The sequence below is a fragment of the Lissotriton vulgaris genome, chromosome 6, assembly GCF_964263255.1.
Source record: "Lissotriton vulgaris chromosome 6, aLisVul1.2, whole genome shotgun sequence".
Classification (NCBI taxonomy): Eukaryota; Metazoa; Chordata; class Amphibia; order Caudata; family Salamandridae; genus Lissotriton; species Lissotriton vulgaris.
In genome coordinates, this window is record NC_141694.1 from 1074457869 (window position 1) to 1074482721 (window position 24853).

The following is a 24853-nucleotide window of genomic DNA, read 5'->3' on the forward strand; positions in this document are numbered from 1 at the left end:
GCAAGATGTTTTCCTGAGATCCCTACTAAAGGGGCAGTTGACGCGACCGAAGGGACATGTGATCCTCGGGGCGACATCAACCTAGTCTGGGGTCCAGACATGGATCAAAACGCCTCCTCCGATCAGGGCACAGGGGCAATGTCTCCCGCCCTCAAACAGGATATAACTGACTTGGGGCTAACAGAGGATTGGCAATATCAATTCTCTGTCTCCCAGGACTGCTACTTCTCCCACGTCCATTGCTCTCACTTGCGTATTGACTACTGTTTTCCCCCTTCTCTCTGGTGCGGGCCCTGAAATCAGCTTCCTTCTTGGATATCTCTATAATGGATCACGCCCACCTAGCAGTGGTCCTACAGAGCACTGGTGGAGGCAATGGTTCCCACTCTCGCTGGTTTAAATTGTTTGTATGTCTGCGGGTGGAGGAAAACCATTAGGTTTTATGAACGCCCTCACCCACCAACCTAGTTGGTGGCATGCTTCATCATCGGGCCCCACCCGAGGTACAGAGTGTACTTCAGGTGTGCTTCGACGCCAGATTACTGCGGATCAGCTTTTTTTGGTTTGTGAGGGTGCTGTGAGTGTGCTCTGAGTGAGGTTTAAAATACTGTCCTGGGTGTCCCAAAGACTGTTTTAATGGTGGGCCCCCGCAGTCAATAAAAACAAAGGCTATCGGACGTGCACAGTAGGATTATGGCCTCCGACGTCCAACGGTCAACTAGTTTCAGCCAGGCCTTTTTTTCTACTGGCTTTCGTCAGGACCTTATATGTGTAGGGTGTTACAGGGGTTAGTATGAGTTTGTCAGTGCCCTGTGTGTAAAGCACACGCTGCAGTGCTTATATGTGCAAGAGGTGTTTCCTCTCGAGTTGTACACCTGATTTTAGCGAACAACTCAGCATGGAGCTCAGCCGGGGGCCAGGACCATGTGCACTTGCGCAATGTCGCTGGGCCCGCAGTGAACCTGTTGTCCGGGCAGAGGCGCCTTCTATGAAGACCTCTAAACCGAGACCTCCCATGCCCAGGAGGAGATATCCTTCTTCCTTGCCGCATACCCCTGGGACACCATTGCCCGTCAGCACGCCCAACTCCTTGATGTCCCAATCACGTTAAGATGAGCTACACAGGGCACCTTCCGCCTGGGAAATCTCCTGGGCTGGACGGCCTGGCCTTCCTATCTCATGCTACCGCATCTTCCTCCCCCAGCTCCAGGACCACCTCCTCCACCTCTTCAACACATTCTCTGAAACCTCGGGTCCTACCCCCTTGATGTCAGAGGCGGAAGTTGTCCTCATCCCCAAACTGGGAAAAGATTCTAGTCAATACGCATTGTACTGACCAATCGACCTGCTCAACACGGACACCAATGTACTGGCGAACCGCCATGAGGCATATCTCCTCGGGTTGATAGACCCGGACCAGGTCAGATTGACACGACACCGCTAGAGAGCAGATAACATCCGCTGGGTGGCACATCTCATCGAGAAGGTCCAGCGCTACAGAGAAAGCCTTTGACCACATCGATTGGTATTTCCTGTGTGCATTCTTACAAAAAACAGGCCCAGTCATGATTTCTAGGCTCATGGCATCCTCTGTATCCCGATTTCCAAAGAATCCTCTGTATCCCCCAAGGATCTGCATCAACGGTCCTCTCTCGCCATCCATCCCTATGCACAGGGAAACCAGGCAGGGGTGCCTGCTTTCTACCTTGCTCTTTGCCTTATCAGTGGAAACCCTCGTCATCGCGATAAGTTAGTTGGCGGAAATCACAGGCATCCTCTTCGGAGGTCATGAGCACAAAGTAGCCTTTTCGCAGACTATCTCCTACTCTCATTAACTGACCCTAGCACATCTCTACCTGCGCTAGCCTCCCTCCTCTACTCCTTTAGGAAGGCCAAATCCCAGGCCCTATATCTAACTCCCTCTCCTCATGAGGTGCAACACCTCCAAGCCCTTGTGCCGCTGCACTGGGCCACCCACTCGATGCGATACTTGGGCCTAAACTTAACTCCCTCCTGGTCCCAGGCTAACTGGCCAACCTGCAGGCAGGATGTCCTGGAAGACCTCCGCCGATGGAAAAAAAAACTCCCAATCTCGTGGCTAGGCCACCTGAACACGGTTAAAATGTCTATTCTACCAAAAGTACTGTATCTATTCCAAACCTTGTCTATGCATATCCCTCAAACGGACATCCAAAGGCTCCAGCGCTACCTAAATTCCTACATTTGGGGGAAAGGGACAACCGCACTTTCACAATAAACTGCTTAAGCAGCCCCAATTACACGGGGTTCTAGCCTGCCCCAACCTTTTGGAATACTACTGGGCATCCCACCTCCGCTATATATCGGAATTGGTTGTCCGCGAAAGTTTGCATACACTTGGTAACCTCTAATTAACCAATTCTCCAAGCTAGAGCACTCCCGCTATACTTCCCCCTAGGTTACGAGCCCTCCAACTCTTCAAAAACTGCAACCCTGCCATACGACAGAGTCCACAGGCTAGACCTGTGCTTTCCAGGTCCGGAGAGGAAACCCGTTCCGACTCTGTTTCCCCAGTTGTGTTACTTGGTCACCATTGAGGGCTTACCCTCCCTAAAAGCTTTTGATAAGCTTGTATACCCCTCTAGATGTTGGGCCGCTGATTCTTTTTTTCATTTTTTTTTAGTCCTTATATGTGATAATCTAATATAAGGCTTTAGTTATGGTGTAGTCAAGGTCTGGAACCGAAGCTTGTACCCACATCCTGCTGGATATTCCTGCCCCTGATGCACCTACATTCAGCCTTTATTTAGAGGTGGTGAGGTTACCCCCACTTTCCCTCCCCATGAATTCGAATGTCTTAATCCTTGGACCATTTACCTACTATTACCTAGTTTGATTTGAGTTGTGGAGTACGAGGGGTTCCTAAGTACTAATTTTCTTCTCTGAACCATTCACACAGTCCCACCTACCAAATCGCCTAGCCGCCCTTAACCAAGCTGTACAAGAATGCAAGTTGCTGGAGACCCAACTAATGCATATTTCCCTTCAGGCAATTATGATTAAAATCAATAGAAGCTGTTCTGATAATAAAGTCAGCATGAATCCCAAAAATATTCCTAGACAGGCGTACCTCTATTTTTCTTTTCAAAATGGCAGTCAATATCTTACTCACTTCTAGCCTAAGCATGAACTCCTGGGCACTGCCAGAACAAGTGCACATCATCTGCTTTGGCCAATCCGCATTTTGGGCAGCACCTTATTTCCCCTCCTATTCTGGATAGTTTCTTGGGGGACCAATATACCCTATGTAAAGTAAAAAGATGATTCTTCCTCTATGGAGCATATTTGACAAATGACCAGAGTGTATTCATAGATACTTGCGAAAGAGATGTTAAGTCAGTATCAGGTAAAACATCCCTTCAGGGGTTTGTTATGGCAATCTTCCTCCTGGACCAACATCCAGTACCATTTAGTGATGTCTTTTTTTTGTAAGGGGTTACCACATAGTGCTGTCTCACGATTATTTGAGCCACCCACAAGTACTTGACTTTGAGCCCAACTTGTTAATTGCAAATATATTAATTGGGACATCTGGTTATTAGTTTTCTTTGATAGATGTTCCCAGGAGATTGCATTATGCTCATCCGTTAGTTGGCCCCATTTCTCAATTGGAGCTTCCTTGAGTGGTATGGACAGTGAGTCTTGTAAACACACAGGGGTCCCAGGTGATTTCCAGATTTGGGCAAGCTGGCTGTAGTAAGGTAGTCTAATATTCTTTGAACGTGAATCAATAATTTGCATGCCGTGCTCAGAACCTTTAGGCGAACCTTTTTGAAAAATTTAGGATACCCGTATTTAAACAGGAAACTGCTGCCTTATTCAGCAAAGTCATAAGTTAGAGTTCCATAGCATGGCATGGCATGGCTAGTCGTTTAGCAATTTTCGGTTAGTAGCTTCTAAATTTTCCAGCTGAAAAGCCCAACAGTACATCTGGAAGTTCGAGCCCACCTTATATCTTTTTTTTCCTTAGCTTTTTCCAGGTGATTCTTGGATTCTTGCTAGCCCAGATAAAGCTGATCAAACTGCGTTGAAATTTCCTGAACCACTTTGTCTCAAAGTGTAACGGTAAAGCATTAAATATAAAGGTGAACTTCGGGAGGATCATCATCTTAATCCGATTTACCCTGCCTATGATTGAGAAAGGCAGGTGAGACCAAAGTTGTAGAAGCCTCTTGGTCTCTCTCATGAGTTTCCAGAAGTTTATCTGGGCCATTTCTTCCAAGTTTTTGACCCCCTGGACTCCTAAGTATCTTATCCCTCTTTTTGCGTTTTTTCTCCAGGGTGGTACCAATTTGTACATTCCACGCCAATATCGCTGTCTTTTCTTCATTGACCTGATATGCTGCTACCTTTCCAAAGTCCTTTAGTAAATGCATAATCATTGGAAATTATTCTATGGGATTTTGAGTATATATGATTGGGTCATCGACGTAGAGAGCCTCTTTCTTAACCCAGCCTTGATGTTGAAAGGGCCAGATCCTATATTCTTTCCTGATTCTCCTAGCTAGGGGCTCGATGTATAGGTTGAACAGTACCCCTGCCTATCGTAAATTGTTTAGAGAGGGAACCATTGATTTAAATCTTTGCTGAGGGGCTTCTATATATATTTTTTATAGCGTTCTGAAACTTATCCCCTCACCCATCATCACTCATTACAGCATAAAGGAAAGGCCAGCTAACCCTGTCAAATGCCTTGGTGGCGTCAACAGTCAAACTGGCTAATGGAAGGTTTTTATCTGTGGCCAAGTCTATAGCGCACACCAAATCATGACTGAGATCATTTAGCTACCTGCCCTTCATGGACCCTTTCTGTGAAGTCCCCATTAGGACCCTAGAACTGAGTCTAATCTTTTAGCCAGTATATTAGCATATAACTTATAGTCCTTTTTAAGTAAGAACATCGGTCTGTAGGACTTGCACTTTTTGGGATTTTTGTTTAGTTTCAGAGTTAGAGTAATTATAGCATCTTTTCGAGTGGGAGACACCTGCAATATTATCTCCCTGTATGCGGATGATGCCTTGTTTTATCTGAGGGCCTGAGGGAGGAGCTGCCAGTGTTGCTCCATCAGCTGGATAGGTTCGGAGACACGTCGGGACTGAGACTCAATAGACACAAGTCCCTGATTTATCCGTTGTCAGGGCTAGAATTGATGCCCCAGGTGGATTTGCCGGAGCTCGGGCTACGATGGGAAACAGATAGTTTTCACTATTTAGGTATCCATGTGGCCTCAACGGAGGCGCAATCACTGGCCTGCAATATTGATAGGGTGATTAAGTCCCTACAACGCTCTGTGTCCTTCTGGAACACCCTGTCGTTATCTCTCATGGGTCGGCTGGCCTTCGCTAAGATGGTGATGCTGCCTAGGACACTTTATATACTTCAGAACACGCTATGTCCTCTTCCCCCTAGGGTCTTTCGGACTCTGAATATGCTCCTTACATCCCTACTCTGGGCGGACCGGCATAGTAGAGTAGCCCTTCATACAGTGGTGCACTCCTATGAGGAGGGAGGCCTAGAGGCCCCGCGCTTTGACTTGTATTATTATGCTGCGCAGCTGCTACCGGCTGCCAGATGGTAGAGCAACGGTACAGGAGATACAGGTGGCTTTGATGCGGGGCAGGAGGGCAAGTGAGACTTTGCCCTACGCAGTGCGGCACACAGCGAGCGTTTGGCACCGATTCATAGAGAGGGTGTTGTGGAAAGCGCCCTTCCACAGAGACCTGCCGATTTGGATCCTGGCGCCCATGGTGACAATGGAACAACATATGTCCTTTCGGGCCTGGGAGGAGGGGGGCTGTGAATCCCTGGCCTACCTACACCCCACAGAGACCTTTATGACCTACGAACAAGCGGAGGAGGCCTTCAGTCTTCGTAGAGGGCAGTACCTGCATTATCAGGGGCTGCGAGATGTAGTGCGGTCGCATTGACCTCAGTATCCAGAGGTGCCCCAGACGACTCACACCTTGAATATTCTACTGTTTTGTGGCAGGGGACGTAGACTTATTTCCCTACTATATGCTGCCATGCGTCGGGACTCAGCCCCGCCGGTGCCACCGGCATGGGAGGCCTGGGAAGCGGACTTAGGTACACCACTGGACCAGGGGCAGCGTAAGCGAATAGGGGCCCTAACACAGAAGGTATCTTGCAATGCACGCTTTAAATTAATACATTTTAATTTCCTGCACCGCACCTACCTTACTCCGATCTTATTGAAGCGTTATTCCCCGGACAGGAGAGATAATTGTCCCAGATGTTGCGCGGAGGGGGCAGGGTTCCTGCACTTGGCTTGGGACTGCCCGCTAATCCAGAGTTTTTGGGCGAGCGTAGTGGAAGACATAGTGGCCACGACGGGACTCCGCATCACACTGACACCTTTGCACTGCCTGTTGGTGCTGGTCCCTCGGCCAAAGAAACGAAAGCTGTCTTATAGGTTAATACAATTGATGTTGGTGCTAGCCAGACGCAGGGTGGCTATCACTTGGATGGGCCAGAGGGCCCCGGAGATACCCACGAGGATCAGGGATGTGCGAGAATGGTCCCTAGCTGAGGAAACACATATGCAGAGCTCCAGGAGGGATGAGAAATTACAAGAGGACCTACTGGCCTGGCGAGCCATGTGTGTGACAGGATTGGGGGTACGGGGACACACTTTCCACAGCGACTCAAAAGGGACGAGTGGAGAGCTATTCTCGCCGCAGGGATCGGGATCTGAGGAGGAGGCCAGGGGAGCCCCCTAAGGTAAAGCTAGTATATTGTGTAGTGTAGGGTCTGGTTATGTACTCACAATGATGCTTGTTTCTTGTATGTTATTCTGACATGTCTTCTGGGTGATCATGTATCTCGGTGAAGCCTCTAGTCAACGAAAGTGCCTTAATTAGTCAGTCGATGTGTGTACGTGCTGTTTTGATGCCAATTGGGGTGGGGGGGGGGGTTATGTCTGTACGATATAAAACTGAAAAATAAAGTTTACAAAAAAATTATAGCATCTTTCCAAGAATCCAGGACAACAGTTCTTCTATATAGACTGAATTAAGTAATGAGGTTAATGTGGGGTTTATTTCATCTGCCAAAACTTTGTAGACTACACGAGGGATTCCATCAGGCCCTGGGGCTTCTTCAGATGTTATTAGTTTATTGAGAAGGAGTTTCTTATCTTGTGTGAGTTTTGGCAGGGGATCATTTAGAATCCAATTGTTCCTCAAATATTTGTATCTCTTCCTTATATACATTTTGAAAAAAGACAACGAAAGCGCTCCCAATACCTTGGTCATCATAGCAACTTTCAACCAACCCCTCCAGGACTATTTCCTTTATTGATTTCTGTACTAGGTCCCCTCTAGTCTTCCATGCCAGTAACTTCCAGCAAACCTTCCCATATCATAGTTTGAGAGTTTACTGGCAAACCATGTTTTCTTTACTATGCCTTCAAAGTGCTCTACTAGGTCTTTTTTCCCTCGTCAATTTGTGCCTGAATATTATTAATTGAATCTAAATCAGATACATCTTGCGAATATTTTTGCCAGGGTGCTAGTCTCTTCTCTTTCTCATCGATTTTGTTATCAATTCTTTTCTTCCTACGGATGGCATAGCTGGTTATTCTACCTCCGACTAAGGCTTTGTACGTGTCCCATATAACACGCAGGGGGCAGAACCTGCATTCAATGCAAACTATTCTTTGGTGTCTCATTTCAAGTTTTCTAATATTTCATGTTCGTCTAGAAGGGACCTATCTATTGTCCATCTGGATTGAGGCAACTCATGATCTAGGACTAACTCTAGGATTACCTCTGAATGGTCTGATAAGTGGGCTGGCTGATGTAGAACCGCCTTATCCTTATTACTTAATCTGGCGTCAATCAGGAAGTAGTCTATGCAGGAAGCAAGGCCATATTTCTTATTCTGATGTGTAAACCCTTTATTTCTACCAGCTTTCTGTCTCCAGGGGTCTATCCGTCCCAGATTCTTAATCATATTTTGGATAAAAGTCTCATCTTCGGGGTCTTAACTGTTGGCCTTGGAGTTGATCGGTTAATTCGAGATAGAGCAAGGTTTTAAAATCCCCTGCCATTTTAATGGGATTATCATCATTAAAAATCTGTTGGAAAAGATTCTGTAATGGTGATGGGTCATCTATGTTTGGGCCATAGTAACTTATCATAGAAAATTTTGGGTTGTGCACTCTAATTGTAACAATGACCCATTTCCCTTTAGGGTCTGAAACTGTTTTTATTATTTTAGCTGGGCTGAATTCTTAATCAAAATTGCTACCCCTTTGACATTGCAGTTCTGGTTAGTACATGCAAACTGTTGGACTCACTTATGTCCCTTAAGTATTAACTACAATTCTGTATGCCGCAGATGCATCTCTTGTAGCATTATTATTTCACTTTTTGACTGTTTAAGAAATTAGAGGATTCTCCTACTATCAACCCATTGATGTTCCAACTTAATGATGTTTTTAATCTAAACTAGAAATTTTCCAATAGTATCACGCTTTCCATGCTTCCTATTATGTGTGTGATTTTCACATATAAGGATCATGTTATTTTTCCTCCCAATGCTCTTAACCCTGTGTGCTATTTATATAGTGTGTAAGAAGCTACCCTAACCCAATCCCGCTGCCCACCACCCACCCACCCCAGGTGAACCCTCCCTTCAAGACAATTGGGCATAATCTACCCAACCACCCTCGACTCTCCAAGCTTTTAAGTGTTTTGGGAATGGCCATGGATTTAGCCTATTTATGTCCTTATTAGCTTGATGCAGCATTCCACCGCCTCAGGGTCTTTAAAGGTATGCATTTTATTGTTCCACATCAGTTTTAATGTAGCAGGGAATTTGACGTGCTTGGGTTTCTTTTGCAAGGTCCGAGCGAATACGAAAAGACCATCCGTCTTTATTGTAAGATCCAGCTTTCAATGCTTCAGAGAGTATCTTTTCTTTAATAAAGTAAGTGTTGAAATTCACAAGAATTTTCCTGAGCTTGTCTCTGCTAGGATTACGTCTGAAGGGATCTTTGTGATTTCATTGAATTTCCTGAAAAAGATCTAAGTCCGGGACTTCTGGTACTATTTCTTAAATCACGGTTATGAAAAACCCTTTCAGATCCTCGCCTTCCTTTTCCTCCGGCACGTTGAGGAGCCTTAAGTTGGTGGACGCCTCCCCTGGTGTGTCCTGCCCCTCCTGTCCCCCATCACCTCTCCCCTCTGGGTGGGCCCTTACCCATGCCCTCAAAGAAGTACGGAGTTCCTCCTTGGTGGCTCTCCGCCCAACCGGCACCCCCATCCCCTGACAAAATTCCCTTAACTGCACCAGCGTATACTCTTCAAGGTTGGCCAGCTGGAACTCCATTTTGACAGGTGGGGACCAAGATAAATTAAAGGAAAAGTACTAGCACGTAGGTAACAGGCTTGGGTCAAAACAGGACTCTACACACTCAGGTTAGACAGTGGGGGCCAATTCAGTAGACTTGCATGCACGATTGGTGTCTAGTCTAATTGCAGCGCACACTGTCCCACTGGAGGGTGCTGTATAGTCACAGGTCCTGATCCCACCGCTCGCCACCAAATGTAGGAACTGGGTTCACCAGGTCCCCGAGGGGTAGCTTGGCCCGAGCAGGTAGACACCCGAAGCTTAGGTGTTAAGTGACTACACAGCACACACATCCACTGAGACAATAAGTGCATGAAGAGACTGAGACCACACCAGTATGTTTGATTCAAATACATAAGTTTTATCTAAGGTCAAGATCAGGCAGTCAAAAATCCCAGTAGTAACAACTCATTACCTTTCCTTAAAACGCATATTTTTCAGTACTTGGCCATAAATACATCAATAAATAAATAAATAGTAAATAGTAAATAACGGTAGGCCCTTCAGAAAATACTGCGTTCGACAGGATTAAAACATTTCATGTAGCATTGGTAAAATCTTCCAGTGAGCATCTGCAAAGCATTTCATTAGGTATGAACCAATACCTCATCAGGCCCAAGTAACCCCAGCATTAGGCAAAAGTAACAAGGCCTCAGTTGAACAAGTACATCTCATTAAGCATATTAAACTTGGCTTATGCAAATAAAACAATTCCTTACCCAGGAACAACCAATTCTGTGAGTAGAGATACCCACTTTAGTAGATAAAAACCTCCACTTCATTCCTCAGCACCAATAAACAAGGCATCAAGCTGAGGGGAGCCTCTCATTAGGCATTAAACAACAAGGCACCCAGGCAGGGTTTAATTTGTACCAGTTGAGGCCCCCACGATGTCTTGAGGGGCCTTGACCCAGGTCCAGTGCTGAAAGGGGGCCGATTGGAGCCAACAGGGCCCCGCCACAGTCTACCCGAGGGGAGGGGCGGTTTCGGGGCCTCCCTCTCACTCTTGGGAGGTCCCGCATCAGTACAGGCTCTCCGCCCTCCCCCCGGGGCTTTACCTGCTGTTTTTGGGTTTTTCAAGGGCCCCTTGTGGTTATTGCTGCCGAAGGGAGAGCTCCTGCTCTCCGGAGGGTCTCACTCGGCTGGGTGCAGGCGGAGAGGCTCGCGGATCCTGCGGAGCCCCCACGCCGCACTAGAATCGGTCCTGGGTCTCACGCTGACTCCAGGGGCCCAGGGTACAATCTGGCACAGCCTTGGAGTCGTCGCGCCCGCAGCCGCCGATGTCAGAGCGGCCTGCGGGGTCGGACAACCAAGGCTCACTGCAGGCGCTGCGCTGGTGGGGGCGGAGCCCAGGTTGCACCCCCTTCACGTGACGCGGGAACAGGCTTCGGGGCCCAGCGCGGCCTACTGTGAACCCCGGCGGCCCTCTTCTGACACCGGGGGCCGCCGCAACGATGGCACTAAGTGGAAGGGGGGTCCTCAGACCGGCCCCCGACGCGATGGCGTCTGCTGAAGTAGAGGCAGCAGCGGCGTGATGCTCCAGCGCCCCGATGCAGCAGGCAGCGCTCTGGGGGCACACAGAGGGTCCGTGGTCGAGGTGGGGAGGGGGGGGGGGTTCAGTTCAACAGTTCTGGCGATATTACTGGTAACACAGCGCTCTTCAAGGATTCAGCAAGAGAGTGCTAGGGGGCCGGTCAGGCCACACGGAGGGAGTAAAGCGCCTCAGGGGCACAGCAATTCAGGCAGTTCAGTCAGGGGGAGTTAGGCAGAACAGCGGAGGGACCCAGGTGAGGCAAAGGGCGCAGAGTGGACACAGCCTTATACCTGGTTGATCCCCAGTAGTCCTTGGTAGTACAGGAAAGTAGGTTCTTTCGGCGCTAGATGGTTCCTGCGCCCTTGTAAAGCAGTTACTTGAAGAGGGGGGCGTTGAGGTTGAGTTGAGTTGAAGGCTTTCCTCAGCAGGTCACTTCAGGTGGTCCCTGGGCCCCCCCCCCCCCGCCGGGCCAGATCAGTGGGCTAGTTCAGTGTTCCTCACAGCTTGGTGGGCAGCGCCTAAACCCTGTCACCCCCAGTGGTATAGGTTCCTGACTAGGCCCTACCGCCTAAGTCTCCTGCGTAGGGTCCCCCAGGTCAGTGATGCCCCAACTGACTAGAAAGTTTCCCTCCCTTTTCTTTTATAGTGGCAGTTTGTCAGTTGGTGTCCACTCCCCTATTCTGGAAGGTTCCAGGAGCTTCCCTAGTCTAGCTATGGGCAGGCAGGCAGGCTGGAGTCGCAACAATGTTTAGGGGTTCCAGCCAGCTCCTGGCTACTAGAGTGCGTCTAAACAGACAGCGCTGCAGTAGCAGGGGTCAGTGACAGCCATGTTGGGGGAAGAGAGCACCAGTAGAGTGAACAGTTTCCCTTGGGTGAGTAAGTGAGTAAGTATGCCCAAATATTGGTCTTGGACACAAAGCTTCCCTAAGGAAAAGCATAAACAAAAACAATTTTGTATATAAAATATAGAAATTTTATTCAGACGCACAATAAAAACATATTAAAAGCATTATTCTTTCATAAAAAAGACCCTTTGCATCAATTACAAAAACTCATTCACAGTTCATATACGTAAACAAATACTTATACTGTAATCTAACAAATGATCATAAAAGACTTTCTATGTATCAAAAAGAAAAACGAGAGGGGAGAGACACACAAAGACATCAACAGTTTGTCATTCGAAAATGCACATCATAACCCTCATTAAAACTCAATCCAAGACTTGGCTTTTTTTCTTGTCCTTGGGATGAGTTGGGTGGTTGGATTATGCAACAGTGAGCGTCGACGCGCTTCGATGGCTTTTTTTTATTCATATGCCATCTTTTTCAAGACTTTTAGATTTTTTGTCTCTCCTATAATGGCACTGGATGGTTGCCTATACGGATAAGTCCTTATTCCATATTCAATTGGTGGACAGAGGGTTGGTTTCTATTTTCTGGTTTTGCATAATTTCACCATAAACTTTCATTAAAATCTGTTGTGTTGTACTCTGGTGGTTCTTGTCTCACCGTTGTCCAATTAAATTTAAGGAAATGTACCCCCCTTGTTATTGGCTGCAATGTTGACGTAGGTATGAATCTTCTCCTCAACATTCAAACATGGAGTTTTCAATGAGTAACAGTGTTCCTCTCTATTCCGTTGCTAAAATTGCGGTAAGTTAGTCCTTGGGTCGGGTGGATGGAGAGGATACCGCGTTTATAGGCGTAAAATCACAGGCGCTTTCTTGCACTCTATCGTGCACTGATAGAGAGGCGCCTTGTTTTTAAAACTCAGTATTACTGGGGTTTCCTTGCGCTCTATTCCTCTTTGTTAAACACCCGAATCCCGTCTCCTCGCTCTCTTCAGCGGTTCCGAAAATTGCTAATAGGAAGAGAGCACCTACACCTTGGCATTGGTTAGCAATGGGAAGGTGCCCGGAGACCTAAAGCCAACAAAAAGAAGGCAGGAAAAATTAGGCAAAGGCGAAAAAATAGGGAAAGACCACCCTAGGGCTGACAGGTCTAACAGAGGGCAAATGTCGGAACTTCTGCTCTCTGCAAGATGCGAAATAACTCTTACTGCTCCCGACAACGCCCAGAGACACCAGCCCCGGGCTGCCTCCAGAGAATATATCAAGCCTGAATGGTCCATGATCAACCCCCAAAACCCAGAGCTTGCACCAAAGAACAGGCATCTTCCCAAGCGAAGAAGGACATTATCAAACACCACCGCACCATGGACAAGTCTCAATCACTGGCTCATTCCCTCAAGCTCTCTGAGTAAAGGATCATACTACATCATATTGGCCCCAACCAGGCCATGGCTCACACTTTGGCCTTGTCCCATGGAGGCCCTGGTCTGGTGCTATGGAGCGTGTAGATGGATGCTCTGAGCGAGGAACCTATGGTGCCACTCTACCCCCTGCTGAATGACAAGTTTTAGACAGACCAGCCTTCCTACTGTAAGGGGCCCGCGTATGGCACTCTTAGTCTCCCTGCTCAAGCACTGCTGTGGAATGCGGCGATCAGCCCATTGATGTCGCTTCTCCCCATGCCCTGAACGTTCAACTGGTCTCCTTGAAGAGTGACTTCTTCAGATTGGTCCTTGTTTTTTACTTTTGAGCTGTTCCAGGACGATGCTAGACCTTATAGGCCCTGATGGCCACCCTCTTTTAATCACACCTTGCCCCCCCTTTCTACCCTTATCTCTTTGCCCGGGGGAGAGATGAGCCAGACGGGGGGCCCTCCTGAACACCTACTCCGCACACTTTATTCTGAGGGAACTCCATTACTGCTGACACATACTGCACACATTGCAACTGACCTCCCTGCCCACTATCATGACCACATTCTAGTCCCTTAATGTTAAAGGGCTTAACTCCCCCCAACAAGAGACGAAAGGTGTGGCACTGCCTACTTATACAAGACCCCAACATCATCTTCCTCCTAGAAACCCACCTGAAATCTTCCGACACGTTGCATGGCCCACCCCCAATACCCATGTCAATTCTGTGCATTCTCCACATCCAAATCAGCCAGGGTTGCAATCCTATGTAAATCTAGATGTGGGTCCACGGGTGGTGCGGGACAGTGAAGGCCACTACTTAAAGGTTTGAACACAACTAGATGCCCCGCTCCTAACTCTGCTCAATGTCTACGCACCTAACCGATTGCAAGATGTTTTCCTGAGATCCCTACTAAAGGGGCAGTTGACGCGACCGAAGGGACATGTGATCCTCGGGGCGACATCAACCTAGTCTGGGGTCCAGACATGGATCAAAACGCCTCCTCCGATCAGGGCACAGGGGCAATGTCTCCCACCCTCAAACAGGATATAACTGACTTGGGGCTAACAGAGGATTGGCAATATCAATTCTCTGTCTCCCAGGACTGCTACTTCTCCCACGTCCATTGCTCTCACTTGCGTATTGACTACTGTTTTCCCCCTTCTCTCTGGTGCGGGCCCTGAAATCAGCTTCCTTCTCGGATATCTCTATAATGGATCACGCCCACCTAGCAGTGGTCCTACAGAGCACTGGTGGAGGCAATGGTTCCCACTCTCGCTGGTTTAAATTGTTTGTATGTCTGCGGGTGGAGGAAAACCATTAGGTTTTATGAACGCCCTCACCCACCAACCTAGTTGGTGGCATGCTTCATCATCGGGCCCCACCCGAGGTACAGAGTGTACTTCAGGTGTGCTTCGACGCCAGATTACTGCGGATCGGCTTTTTTTGGTTTGTGAGGGTGCTGTGAGTGTGCTCTGAGTGAGGTTTAAAATACTGTCCTGGGTGTCCCAAAGACTGTTTTAATGGTGGGCCCCCGCAGTCAATAAAAACAAAGGCTATCGGACGTGCACAGTAGGATTATGGCCTCCGACTTCCAACGGTCAACTAGTTTCAGCCAGGCCTTTTCTTCTACTGGCTTTCGTCAGGACCTTATATGTGTAGGGTGTTACAGGGGTTAGTATGAGTTTGTCAGTGCCCTGTGTGTAAAGCACACGCTGCAGTGCTTATATGTGCAAGAGGTGTTTCCTCTCGAGTTGTACACCTGATTTTAGCGAACAACTCAGCATGGAGCTCAGCCGGGGGCCAGGACCATGTGCACTTGCGCAATGTCGCTGGGCCCGCAATGAACCTGTTGTCCGGGCAGAGGCGCCTTCTATGAAGACCTCTAAACCGAGACCTCCCATGCCCAGGAGGAGATATCCTTCTTCCTTGCCGCATACCCCTGGGACACCATTGCCCGTCAGCACGCCCAACTCCTTGATGTCCCAATCACGTTAAGATGAGCTACACAGGGCACCTTCCGCCTGGGAAATCTCCTGGGCTGGACGGCCTGGCCTTCCTATCTCATGCTACCGCATCTTCCTCCCCCAGCTCCAGGACCACCTCCTCCACCTCTTCACATTCTCTGAAACCTCGGGTCCTACCCCCTTGATGTCAGAGGCGGAAGTTGTCCTCATCCCCAAACTGGGAAAAGATTCTAGTCAATACGCATTGTACTGACCAATCGACCTGCTCAACACGGACACCAATGTACTGGCGAACCGCCATGAGGCGTATCTCCTCGGGTTGATAGACCCGGACCAGGTCAGATTGACACGACACCGCTAGAGAGCAGATAACATCCGCTGGGTGGCACATCTCATCGAGAAGGTCCAGCGCTACAGAGAAATCCTTTGACCACATCGATTGGTATTTCCTGTGTGCATTCTTACAAAAAACAGGCCCAGTCATGATTTCTAGGCTCATGGCATCCTCTGTATCCCGATTTCCAAAAAATCCTCTGTATCCCCCAAGGATCTGCATCAACGGTCCTCTCTCGCCATCCATCCCTTTGCACAGGGAAACCAGGCAGGGGTGCCTGCTTTCTACCTTGCTCTTTGCCTTATCAGTGGAAACCCTCGTCATCGCGATACGTTAGTTGGCGGAAATCACAGGCATCCTCTTCGGAGGTCATGAGCACAAAGTAGCCTTTTCGCAGACTATCTCCTACTCTCATTAACTGACCCTAGCACATCCCTACCTGCGCTAGCCTCCCTCCTCTACTCCTTTAGGAAGGCCAAATCCCAGGCCCTATATCTAACTCCCTCTCCTCATGAGGTGCAACACCTCCAAGCCCTTGTGCCGCTGCACTGGGCCACCCACTCGATGCGATACTTGGGCCTAAACTTAACTCCCTCCTGGTCCCAGGCTAACTGGCCAACCTGCAGGCAGGATGTCCTGGAAGACCTCCGCCGATGGAAAAAAAAACTCCCAATCTCGTGGCTAGGCCACCTGAACACGGTTAAAATGTCTATTCTACCAAAAGTACTGTATCTATTCCAAACCTTGTCTATGCATATCCCTCAAACGGACATCCAAAGGCTCCAGCGCTACCTAAATTCCTACATTTGGGGGTAAGGGACAACCGCACTTTCACAATAAACTGCTTAAGCAGCCCCAATTACACGGGGTTCTAGCCTGCCCCAACCTTTTGGAATACTACTGGGCATCCCACCTCCGCTATATATCGGAATTGGTTGTCCGCGAAAGTTTGCATACACTTGGTAACCTCTAATTAACCAATTCTCCAAGCTAGAGCACTCCCGCTATACTCCCTCCTAGGTTATGAGCCCTCCAACTCTTCAAAAACTGCAACCCTGCCATACGACAGAGTCCACAGGCTAGACCTGTGCTCTCCAGGTCCGGAGAGGAAACCCGTTCCGACTCTGTTTCCCCAGTTGTGTTACTTGGTCACCATTGAGGGCTTACCCTCCCTAAAAGCTTTTGATAAGCTTGTATACCCCTCTAGATGTTGGGCCGCTGATTCTTTTTTTCATTTTTTTTTAGTCCTTATATGTGATAATCTAATATAAGGCTTTAGTTATGGTGTAGTCAAGGTCTGGAACCGAAGCTTGTACCCACATCCTGCTGGATATTCCTGCCCCTGATGCACCTACATTCAGCCTTTATTTAGAGGTGGTGAGGTTACCCCCACTTTCCCTCCCCATGGATTCGAATGTCTTAATCCTTGGACCATTTACCTACTATTACCTAGTTTGATTTGAGTTGTGGAGTACGAGGGGTTCCTAAGTACTAATTTTCTTCTCTGAACCATTCACACAGTCCCACCTACCAAATCGCCTAGCCGCCCTTAACCAAGCTGTACAAGAATGCAAGTTGCTGGAGACCCAACGAATGCATATTTCCCTTCAGGCAATTATGATTAAAATCAATAGAAGCTGTTCTGATAATAAAGTCAGCATGAATCCCACAAATATTCCTAGACAGGCGTACCTCTATTTTTCTTTTCAAAATGGCAGTCAATATCTTACTCACTTCTAGCCTAAGCATGAACTCCTGGGCACTGCCAGAACAAGTGCACATCATCTGCTTTGGCCAATCCGCATTTTGGGCAGCACCTTATTTCCCCTCCTATTCTGGATAGTTTCTTGGGGGACCAATATACCCTATGTAAAGTAAAAAGATGATTCTTCCTCTATGGAGCATATTTGACAAATGACCAGAGTGTATTCATAGATACTTGCCAAAGAGATGTTAAGTCAGTATCAGGTAAAACATCCCTTCAGGGGTTTGTTATGGCAATCTTCCTCCTGGACCAACATCCAGTACCATTTAGTGATGTCTTTTTTTGTAAGGGGTTACCACATAGTGCTGTCTCACGATTATTTGAGCCACCCACAAGTACTTGACTTTGAGCCCAACTTGTTAATTGCAAATATATTAATTGGGACATCTGGTTATTAGTTTTCTTTGATAGATGTTCCCAGGAGATTGCATTATGCTCATCCGTTAGTTGGCCCCATTTCTCAATTGGAGCTTCCTTGAGTGGTATGGACAGTGAGTCTTGTAAACACACAGGGGTCCCAGGTGATTTCCAGATTTGGGCCAGCTGGCTGTAGTAAGGTAGTCTAATATTCTTTGAACGTGAATCAATAATTTGCATGCCGTGCTCAGAACCTTTTTGAAAAATTTAGGATACCCGTATTTAAACAGGAAACTGCTGCCTTATTCAGCAAAGTCATAAGTTAGAGTTCCATAGCATGGCATGGCATGGCTAGTCGTTTAGCAATTTTCGGTTAGTAGCTTCTAAATTTTCCAGCTGAAAAGCCCAACAGTACATCTGGAAGTTCGAGCCCACCTTATATCTTTTTTTTCCTTAGCTTTTTCCAGGTGATTCTTGGATTCTTGCTAGCCCAGATAAAGCTGATCAAACTGCGTTGAAATTTCCTGAACCACTTTGTCTCAAAGTGTAACGGTAAAGCATTAAATATAAAGGTGAACTTCGGGAGGATCATCATCTTAATCCGATTTACCCTGCCTATGATTGAGAAAGGCAGGTGAGACCAAAGTTGTAGAAGCCTCTTGGTCTCTCTCATGAGTTTCCAGAAGTTTATCTGGGCCATTTCTTCCAAGTTTTTGACCCCCTGGACTCCTAAGTATCTTATCCCTCTTTTTGCGTTTTTTCTCCAGGGTGGTACCAATTTGTACATTCCACGCCAATATCGCTGTCTTTTCTTCATTGACCTGATATGCTGCTACCTTTCCAAAGTCCTTTAGTAAATGCATAATCATTGGAAATTATTCTATGGGATTTTGAGTATATATGATTGGGTCATCGACGTAGAGAGCCTCTTTCTTAACCCAGCCTTGATGTTGAAAGGGCCAGATCCTATATTCTTTCCTGATTCTCCTAGCTAGGGGCTCGATGTATAGGTTGAACAGTACCCCTGCCTATCGTGAATTGTTTAGAGAGGGAACCATTGATTTAAATCTTTGCTGAGGGGCTTATATATATATTTTTTATAGCGTTCTGAAACTTATCCCCTCACCCATCATCACTCATTACAGCATAAAGGAAAGGCCAGCTAACCCTGTCAAATGCCTTGGTGGCGTCAACTGTCAAACTGGCTAATGGAAGGTTTTTATCTGTGGCCAAGTCTATAGCGCACACCAAATCATGACTGAGATCATTTAGCTACCTGCCCTTCATGGACCCTTTCTGTGAAGTCCCCATTAGGACCCTAGAACTGAGTCTAATCTTTTAGCCAGTATATTAGCATATAACTTATAGTCCTTTTTAAGTAAGAACATCGGTCTGTAGGACTTGCACTTTTTGGGATTTTTGTTTAGTTTCAGAGTTAGAGTAATTATAGCATCTTTTCGAGTGGGAGACACCTGCAATATTATCTCCCTGTATGCGGATGATGCCTTGTTTTATCTGAGGGCCTGAGGGAGGAGCTGCCAGTGTTGCTCCATCAGCTGGATAGGTTCGGAGACACGTCGGGACTGAGACTCAATAGACACAAGTCCCTGATTTATCCGTTGTCAGGGCTAGAATTGATGCCCCAGGTGGATTTGCCGGAGCTCGGGCTACGATGGGAAACAGATAGTTTTCACTATTTAGGTATCCATGTGGCCTCAACGGAGGCGCAATCACTGGCCTGCAATATTGATAGGGCGATTAAGTCCCTACAACGCTCTGTGTCCTTCTGGAACACCCTGTCGTTATCTCTCATGGGTCGGCTGGCCTTCGCTAAGATGGTGATGCTGCCTAGGACACTTTATATACTTCAGAACACGCTATGTCCTCTTCCCCCTAGGGTCTTTCGGACACTGAATATGCTCCTTACATCCCTACTCTGGGCGGACCGGCATAGTAGAGTAGCCCTTCATACAGTGGTGCACTCCTATGAGGAGGGAGGCCTAGAGGCCCCGCGCTTTGACTTGTATTATTATGCTGCGCAGCTGCTACCGGCTGCCAGATGGTAGAGCAACGGTACAGGAGATACAGGTGGCTTTGATGCGGGGCAGGAGGGCAAGTGAGACTTTGCCCTACGCAGTGCGGCACACAGCGAGCGTTTGGCACCGATTCATAGAGAGGGTGTTGTGGAAAGCGCCCTTCCACAGAGACCTGCCGATTTGGATCCTGGCGCCCATGGTGACAATGGAACAACATATGTCCTTTCGGGCCTGGGAGGAGGGGGGCTGTGAATCCCTGGCCTACCTACACCCCACAGAGACCTTTTTGACCTACGAACAAGCGGAGGAGGCCTTCAGTCTTCGTAGAGGGCAGTACCTGCATTATCAGGGGCTGCGAGATGTAGTGCGGTCGCATTGACCTCAGTATCCAGAGGTGCCCCAGACGACTCACACCTTGAATATTCTACTGTTTTGTGGCAGGGGACGTAGGCTTATTTCCCTACTATATGCTGCCATGCGTCGGGACTCAGCCCCGCCGGTGCCACCGGCATGGGAGGCCTGGGAAGCGGACTTAGGTACACCACTGGACCAGGGGCAGCGTAAGCGAATAGGGGCCCTAACACAGAAGGTATCTTGCAATGCACGCTTTAAATTAATACATTTTAATTTCCTGCACCGCACCTACCTTACTCCGATCTTATTGAAGCGTTATTCCCCGGACAGGAGAGATAATTGTCCCAGATGTTGCGCGGAGGGGGCAGGGTTCCTGCACTTGGCTTGGGACTGCCCGCTAATCCAGAGTTTTTGGGCGAGCGTAGTGGAAGACATAGTGGCCACGACGGGACTCCGCATCACACTGACACCTTTGCACTGCCTGTTGGTGCTGGTCCCTCGGCCAAAGAAACGAAAGCTGTCTTATAGGTTAATACAATTGATGTTGGTGCTAGCCAGACGCAGGGTGGCTATCACTTGGATGGGCCAGAGGGCCCCGGAGATACCCACGAGGATCAGGGATGTGCGAGAATGGTCCCTAGCTGAGGAAACACATATGCAGAGCTCCAGGAGGGATGAGAAATTACAAGAGGACCTACTGGCCTGGCGAGCCATGTGTGTGACAGGATTGGGGGTACGGGGACACACTTTCCACAGCGACTCAAAAGGGACGAGTGGAGAGCTATTCTCGCCGCAGGGATCGGGATCTGAGGAGGAGGCCAGGGGAGCCCCCTAAGGTAAAGCTAGTATATTGTGTAGTGTAGGGTCTGGTTATGTACTCACAATGATGCTTGTTTCTTGTATGTTATTCTGACATGTCTTCTGGGTGATCATGTATCTCGGTGAAGCCTCTAGTCAACGAAAGTGCCTTAATTAGTCAGTCGATGTGTGTACGTGCTGTTTTGATGCCAATTGGGGTGGGGGGGGGGGGTTATGTCTGTACGATATAAAACTGAAAAATAAAGTTTACAAAAAAATTATAGCATCTTTCCAAGAATCCAGGACAACAGTTCTTCTATATAGACTGAATTAAGTAATGAGGTTAATGTGGGGTTTATTTCATCTGCCAAAACTTTGTAGACTACACGAGGGATTCCATCAGGCCCTGGGGCTTCTTCAGATGTTATTAGTTTATTGAGAAGGAGTTTCTTATCTTGTGTGAGTTTTGGCAGGGGATCATTTAGAATCCAATTGTTCCTCAAATATTTGTATCTCTTCCTTATATACATTTTGAAAAAAGACAACGAAAGCGCTCCCAATACCTTGGTCATCATAGCAACTTTCAACCAACCCCTCCAGGACTATTTCCTTTATTGATTTCTGTACTAGGTCCCCTCTAGTCTTCCATGCCAGTAACTTCCAGCAAACCTTCCCATATCATAGTTTGAGAGTTTACTGGCAAACCATGTTTTCTTTACTATGCCTTCAAAGTGCTCTACTAGGTCTTTTTTCCCTCGTCAATTTGTGCCTGAATATTATTAATTGAATCTAAATCAGATACATCTTGCGAATATTTTTGCCAGGGTGCTAGTCTCTTCTCTTTCTCATCGATTTTGTTATCAATTCTTTTCTTCCTACGGATGGCATAGCTGGTTATTCTACCTCCGACTAAGGCTTTGTACGTGTCCCATATAACACGCAGGGGGCAGAACCTGCATTCAATGCAAACTATTCTTTGGTGTCTCATTTCAAGTTTTCTAATATTTCATGTTCGTCTACAAGGGACCTATCTATTGTCCATCTGGATTGAGGCAACTCATGATCTAGGACTAACTCTAGGATTACCTCTGAATGGTCTGATAAGTGGGCTGGCTGATGTAGAACCGCCTTATCCTTATTACTTAATCTGGCGTCAATCAAGAAGTAGTCTATGCAGGAAGCAAGGCCATATTTCTTATTCTGATGTGTAAACCCTTTATTTCTACCAGCTTTCTGTCTCCAGGGGTCTATCCGTCCCAGATTCTTCATCATATTTTGGATAAAAGTCTCATCTTCGGGGTCTTAACTGTTGGCCTTGGAGTTGATCGGTTAATTCGAGATCGAGCAAGGTTTTAAAATCCCCTGCCACTTTAATGGGATTATCATCATTAAAAATCTGTTGGAAAATATTCTGTAATGGTGATGGGTCATCTATGTTTGGGCCATAGTAACTTATCATAGAAAATTTTGGGTTGTGCACTCTAATTGTAACAATGACCCATTTCCCTTTAGGGTCTGAAACTGTTTTTATTATTTTAGCTGGGCTGAATTCTTAATCAAAATTGCTACCCCTTTGACATTGCAGTCCTGGTTAGTACATGCAAACTGTTGGACTCACTTATGTCCCTTAAGTATTAACTACCATTCTGTATGCCGCAGATGCATCTCTTGTAGCATTATTATTTAACTTTTTGACTGTTTAAGAAATTAGAGGATTCCCCTACTATCAACCCATTGATGTTCCAACTTAATGATGTGTTTTTAATCTAAACTAGAAATTTTCCAATAGTATCACGCTTTCCATGCTTCCTATTATGTGTGTGATTTTCACATATAAGGATCATGTTATTTTTCCTCCCAATGCTCTTAACCCTGTGTGCTATTTATATAGTGTGTAAGAAGCTACCCTAACCCAATCCCGCTGCCCACCACCCACCCACCCACCCCAGGTGAACCCTCCCTTCAAGACAATTGGGCATAATCTACCCAACCACCCTCGACTCTCCAAGCTTTTAAGTGTTTTGGGAATGGCCATGGATTTAGCCTATTTATGTCCTTATTAGCTTGATGCAGCATTCCACCGCCTCAGGGTCTTTAAAGGTATGCATTTTATTGTTCCACATCAGTTTTAATGTAGCAGGGAATTTGACGTGCTTGGGTTTCTTTTGCAAGGTCCGAGCGAATACGAAAAGACCATCCGTCTTTATTGTAAGATCCAGCTTTCAATGCTTCAGAGAGTATCTTTTCTTTAATAAAGTAAGTGTTGAAATTTACGAGAATTTTCCTGAGCTTGTCTCTGCTAGGATTACGTCTGAAGGGATCTTTGTGATTTCATTGAATTTCCTGAAAAAGATCTAAGTCCGGGACTTCTGGTACTATTTCTTAAATCACGGTTATGAAAAACCCTTTCAGATCCTCGCCTTCCTTTCCCTCCGGCACGTTGAGGAGCCTTAAGTTGTTTCTTCTAGAGTTGTTCTCTATCATTTCGATTTTTTCTTGTAGAGCTTTCTCTTTCTCCTTGCAATGTTGTATTTCTTTGCTGTCACCAGCTACCTCCCTTCTCATGTCTTCTGTGGAATTTTCAAAGTTTCTAATCCTGTCAGTGAGGTCAGTAAGATTTTTTCCAGATTCTCACAAGCATCACGGATTTTGGCTTGACTTGCTTCTGACATTGCAAATCTATTTTTGAATTCCTCAGAAAGAGTTTGCAATAGCTCCCCAATGTTTTCTTGCATCAAAGTATGTATAGGTGCCCCCTCGTCTGATTGAGACACAGCCAGCATGGGCTCACTCTCAATAGGGGCATGGATCCAGGGAATGGAGGGCTCTCTTCTAAACCTCGATATCTGTTAGTCTGAGGTGCAGATTGCTGGAGTGAGGAGGGCTCACAGCTGACGCCTTAGCCGGCCGCCATGTTCCCCGGGGCTCCGACTTTTGTAGGCCTTGAGATACATTGCATGTGTTCAACATTCATATCTTGCTAATGTACAAGGCCTAATAACCTTACACTAATGCTTTAATGACTTACACTTTGTATGGTGGTGATTGTTTATTTTTTTTCCTGATCTGCACTAAACAGATTCTCACTAAAATAGGGTTTGCAAAATTTGGAACGCTTTACTTTTACATCTACCCCTGATTTGTCAGTGATCTAATGCTTTGCCTTACAAAAATGAAAGGTATGCACCATTTACGGGCAACCTGGTTCTCTCTAGATATTTTGGAAAGGGCAAATAAAAAAGCGTCTTCACCTAAAAGTGGCCACAGCATCAACTACATTTGGGGACAGAGTGATTTGAGCACAAAGTGGCTGTGACACACACCTAATGGGGTAACTGTGTAAGAACAAACATGGACCGTTAATATACTATTTAAAAAATCTTGGTTGACACTCCACCTGGTGAAAAAGGTAACCACGAGTCTACTAAGCACATTCAGACTGAGAAAAAGGTTCAATCGAATTCTAGTTAGATAAGTAGTAAATAACAGAATATTTACAGAACATCTGTTTTCCGCACATATTGAATTAATCATGTGAACAAAATGAGTGGAAGAAAAGAGTGACACAAATTCTTTCAGCAAGTAATTTGAATTTACACTTCTCCATGCAATGTCTCTTGAGGTCTCACATCTCCCTTAATTCATCTTATAAGTAAGTGTTTTCTCTGCATAATGTTTATATTCGGCCTGCTCTCACAGCAGATGTTTTCCAAGCAGTCTATATTGTGGGTTGAAATCAGAAAAAGTCGCATGTTTTTGATTTCCGCAGTTTTGAAGACATGTTCACAAACTCCATTCCATCTTCTTGCAAGAATCTACGACAATATTTTCCAAAATCAATCCAGCGCTGATGGCCAGCAAAGACATTTTTCGACTTGTGTTCAAAGTAACTGAAATATACAAATGGATACATTATGTAAGACTTTATGAACCATGCCTGTTAATAGTATATGTTTATCCTGAGAAAACTCACATAGAATCCAACAAATTCTACTGTGCATAATCAGACTCAATGAAGTGCTCAACAATC

The 24853-nt window shown here is 46.6% G+C and overlaps 1 protein-coding gene across 1 annotated transcript in view; it reads right to left on the bottom strand.

The window, feature by feature from the left end:
• Nucleotides 1-23853: 23853 nt before the first annotated feature.
• Nucleotides 23854-24853, bottom strand: part of ARV1 (ARV1 fatty acid homeostasis modulator) — a 162518-nt gene continuing 161518 nt past the window's right edge. The window contains exon 5 of the mRNA XM_086927139.1: nt 23854-24713. Coding sequence (XP_086783265.1) covers nt 24607-24713 — 107 coding nt within the window. The 3' untranslated portion in view covers nt 23854-24606. The remainder of the gene's footprint in view (nt 24714-24853) is intronic.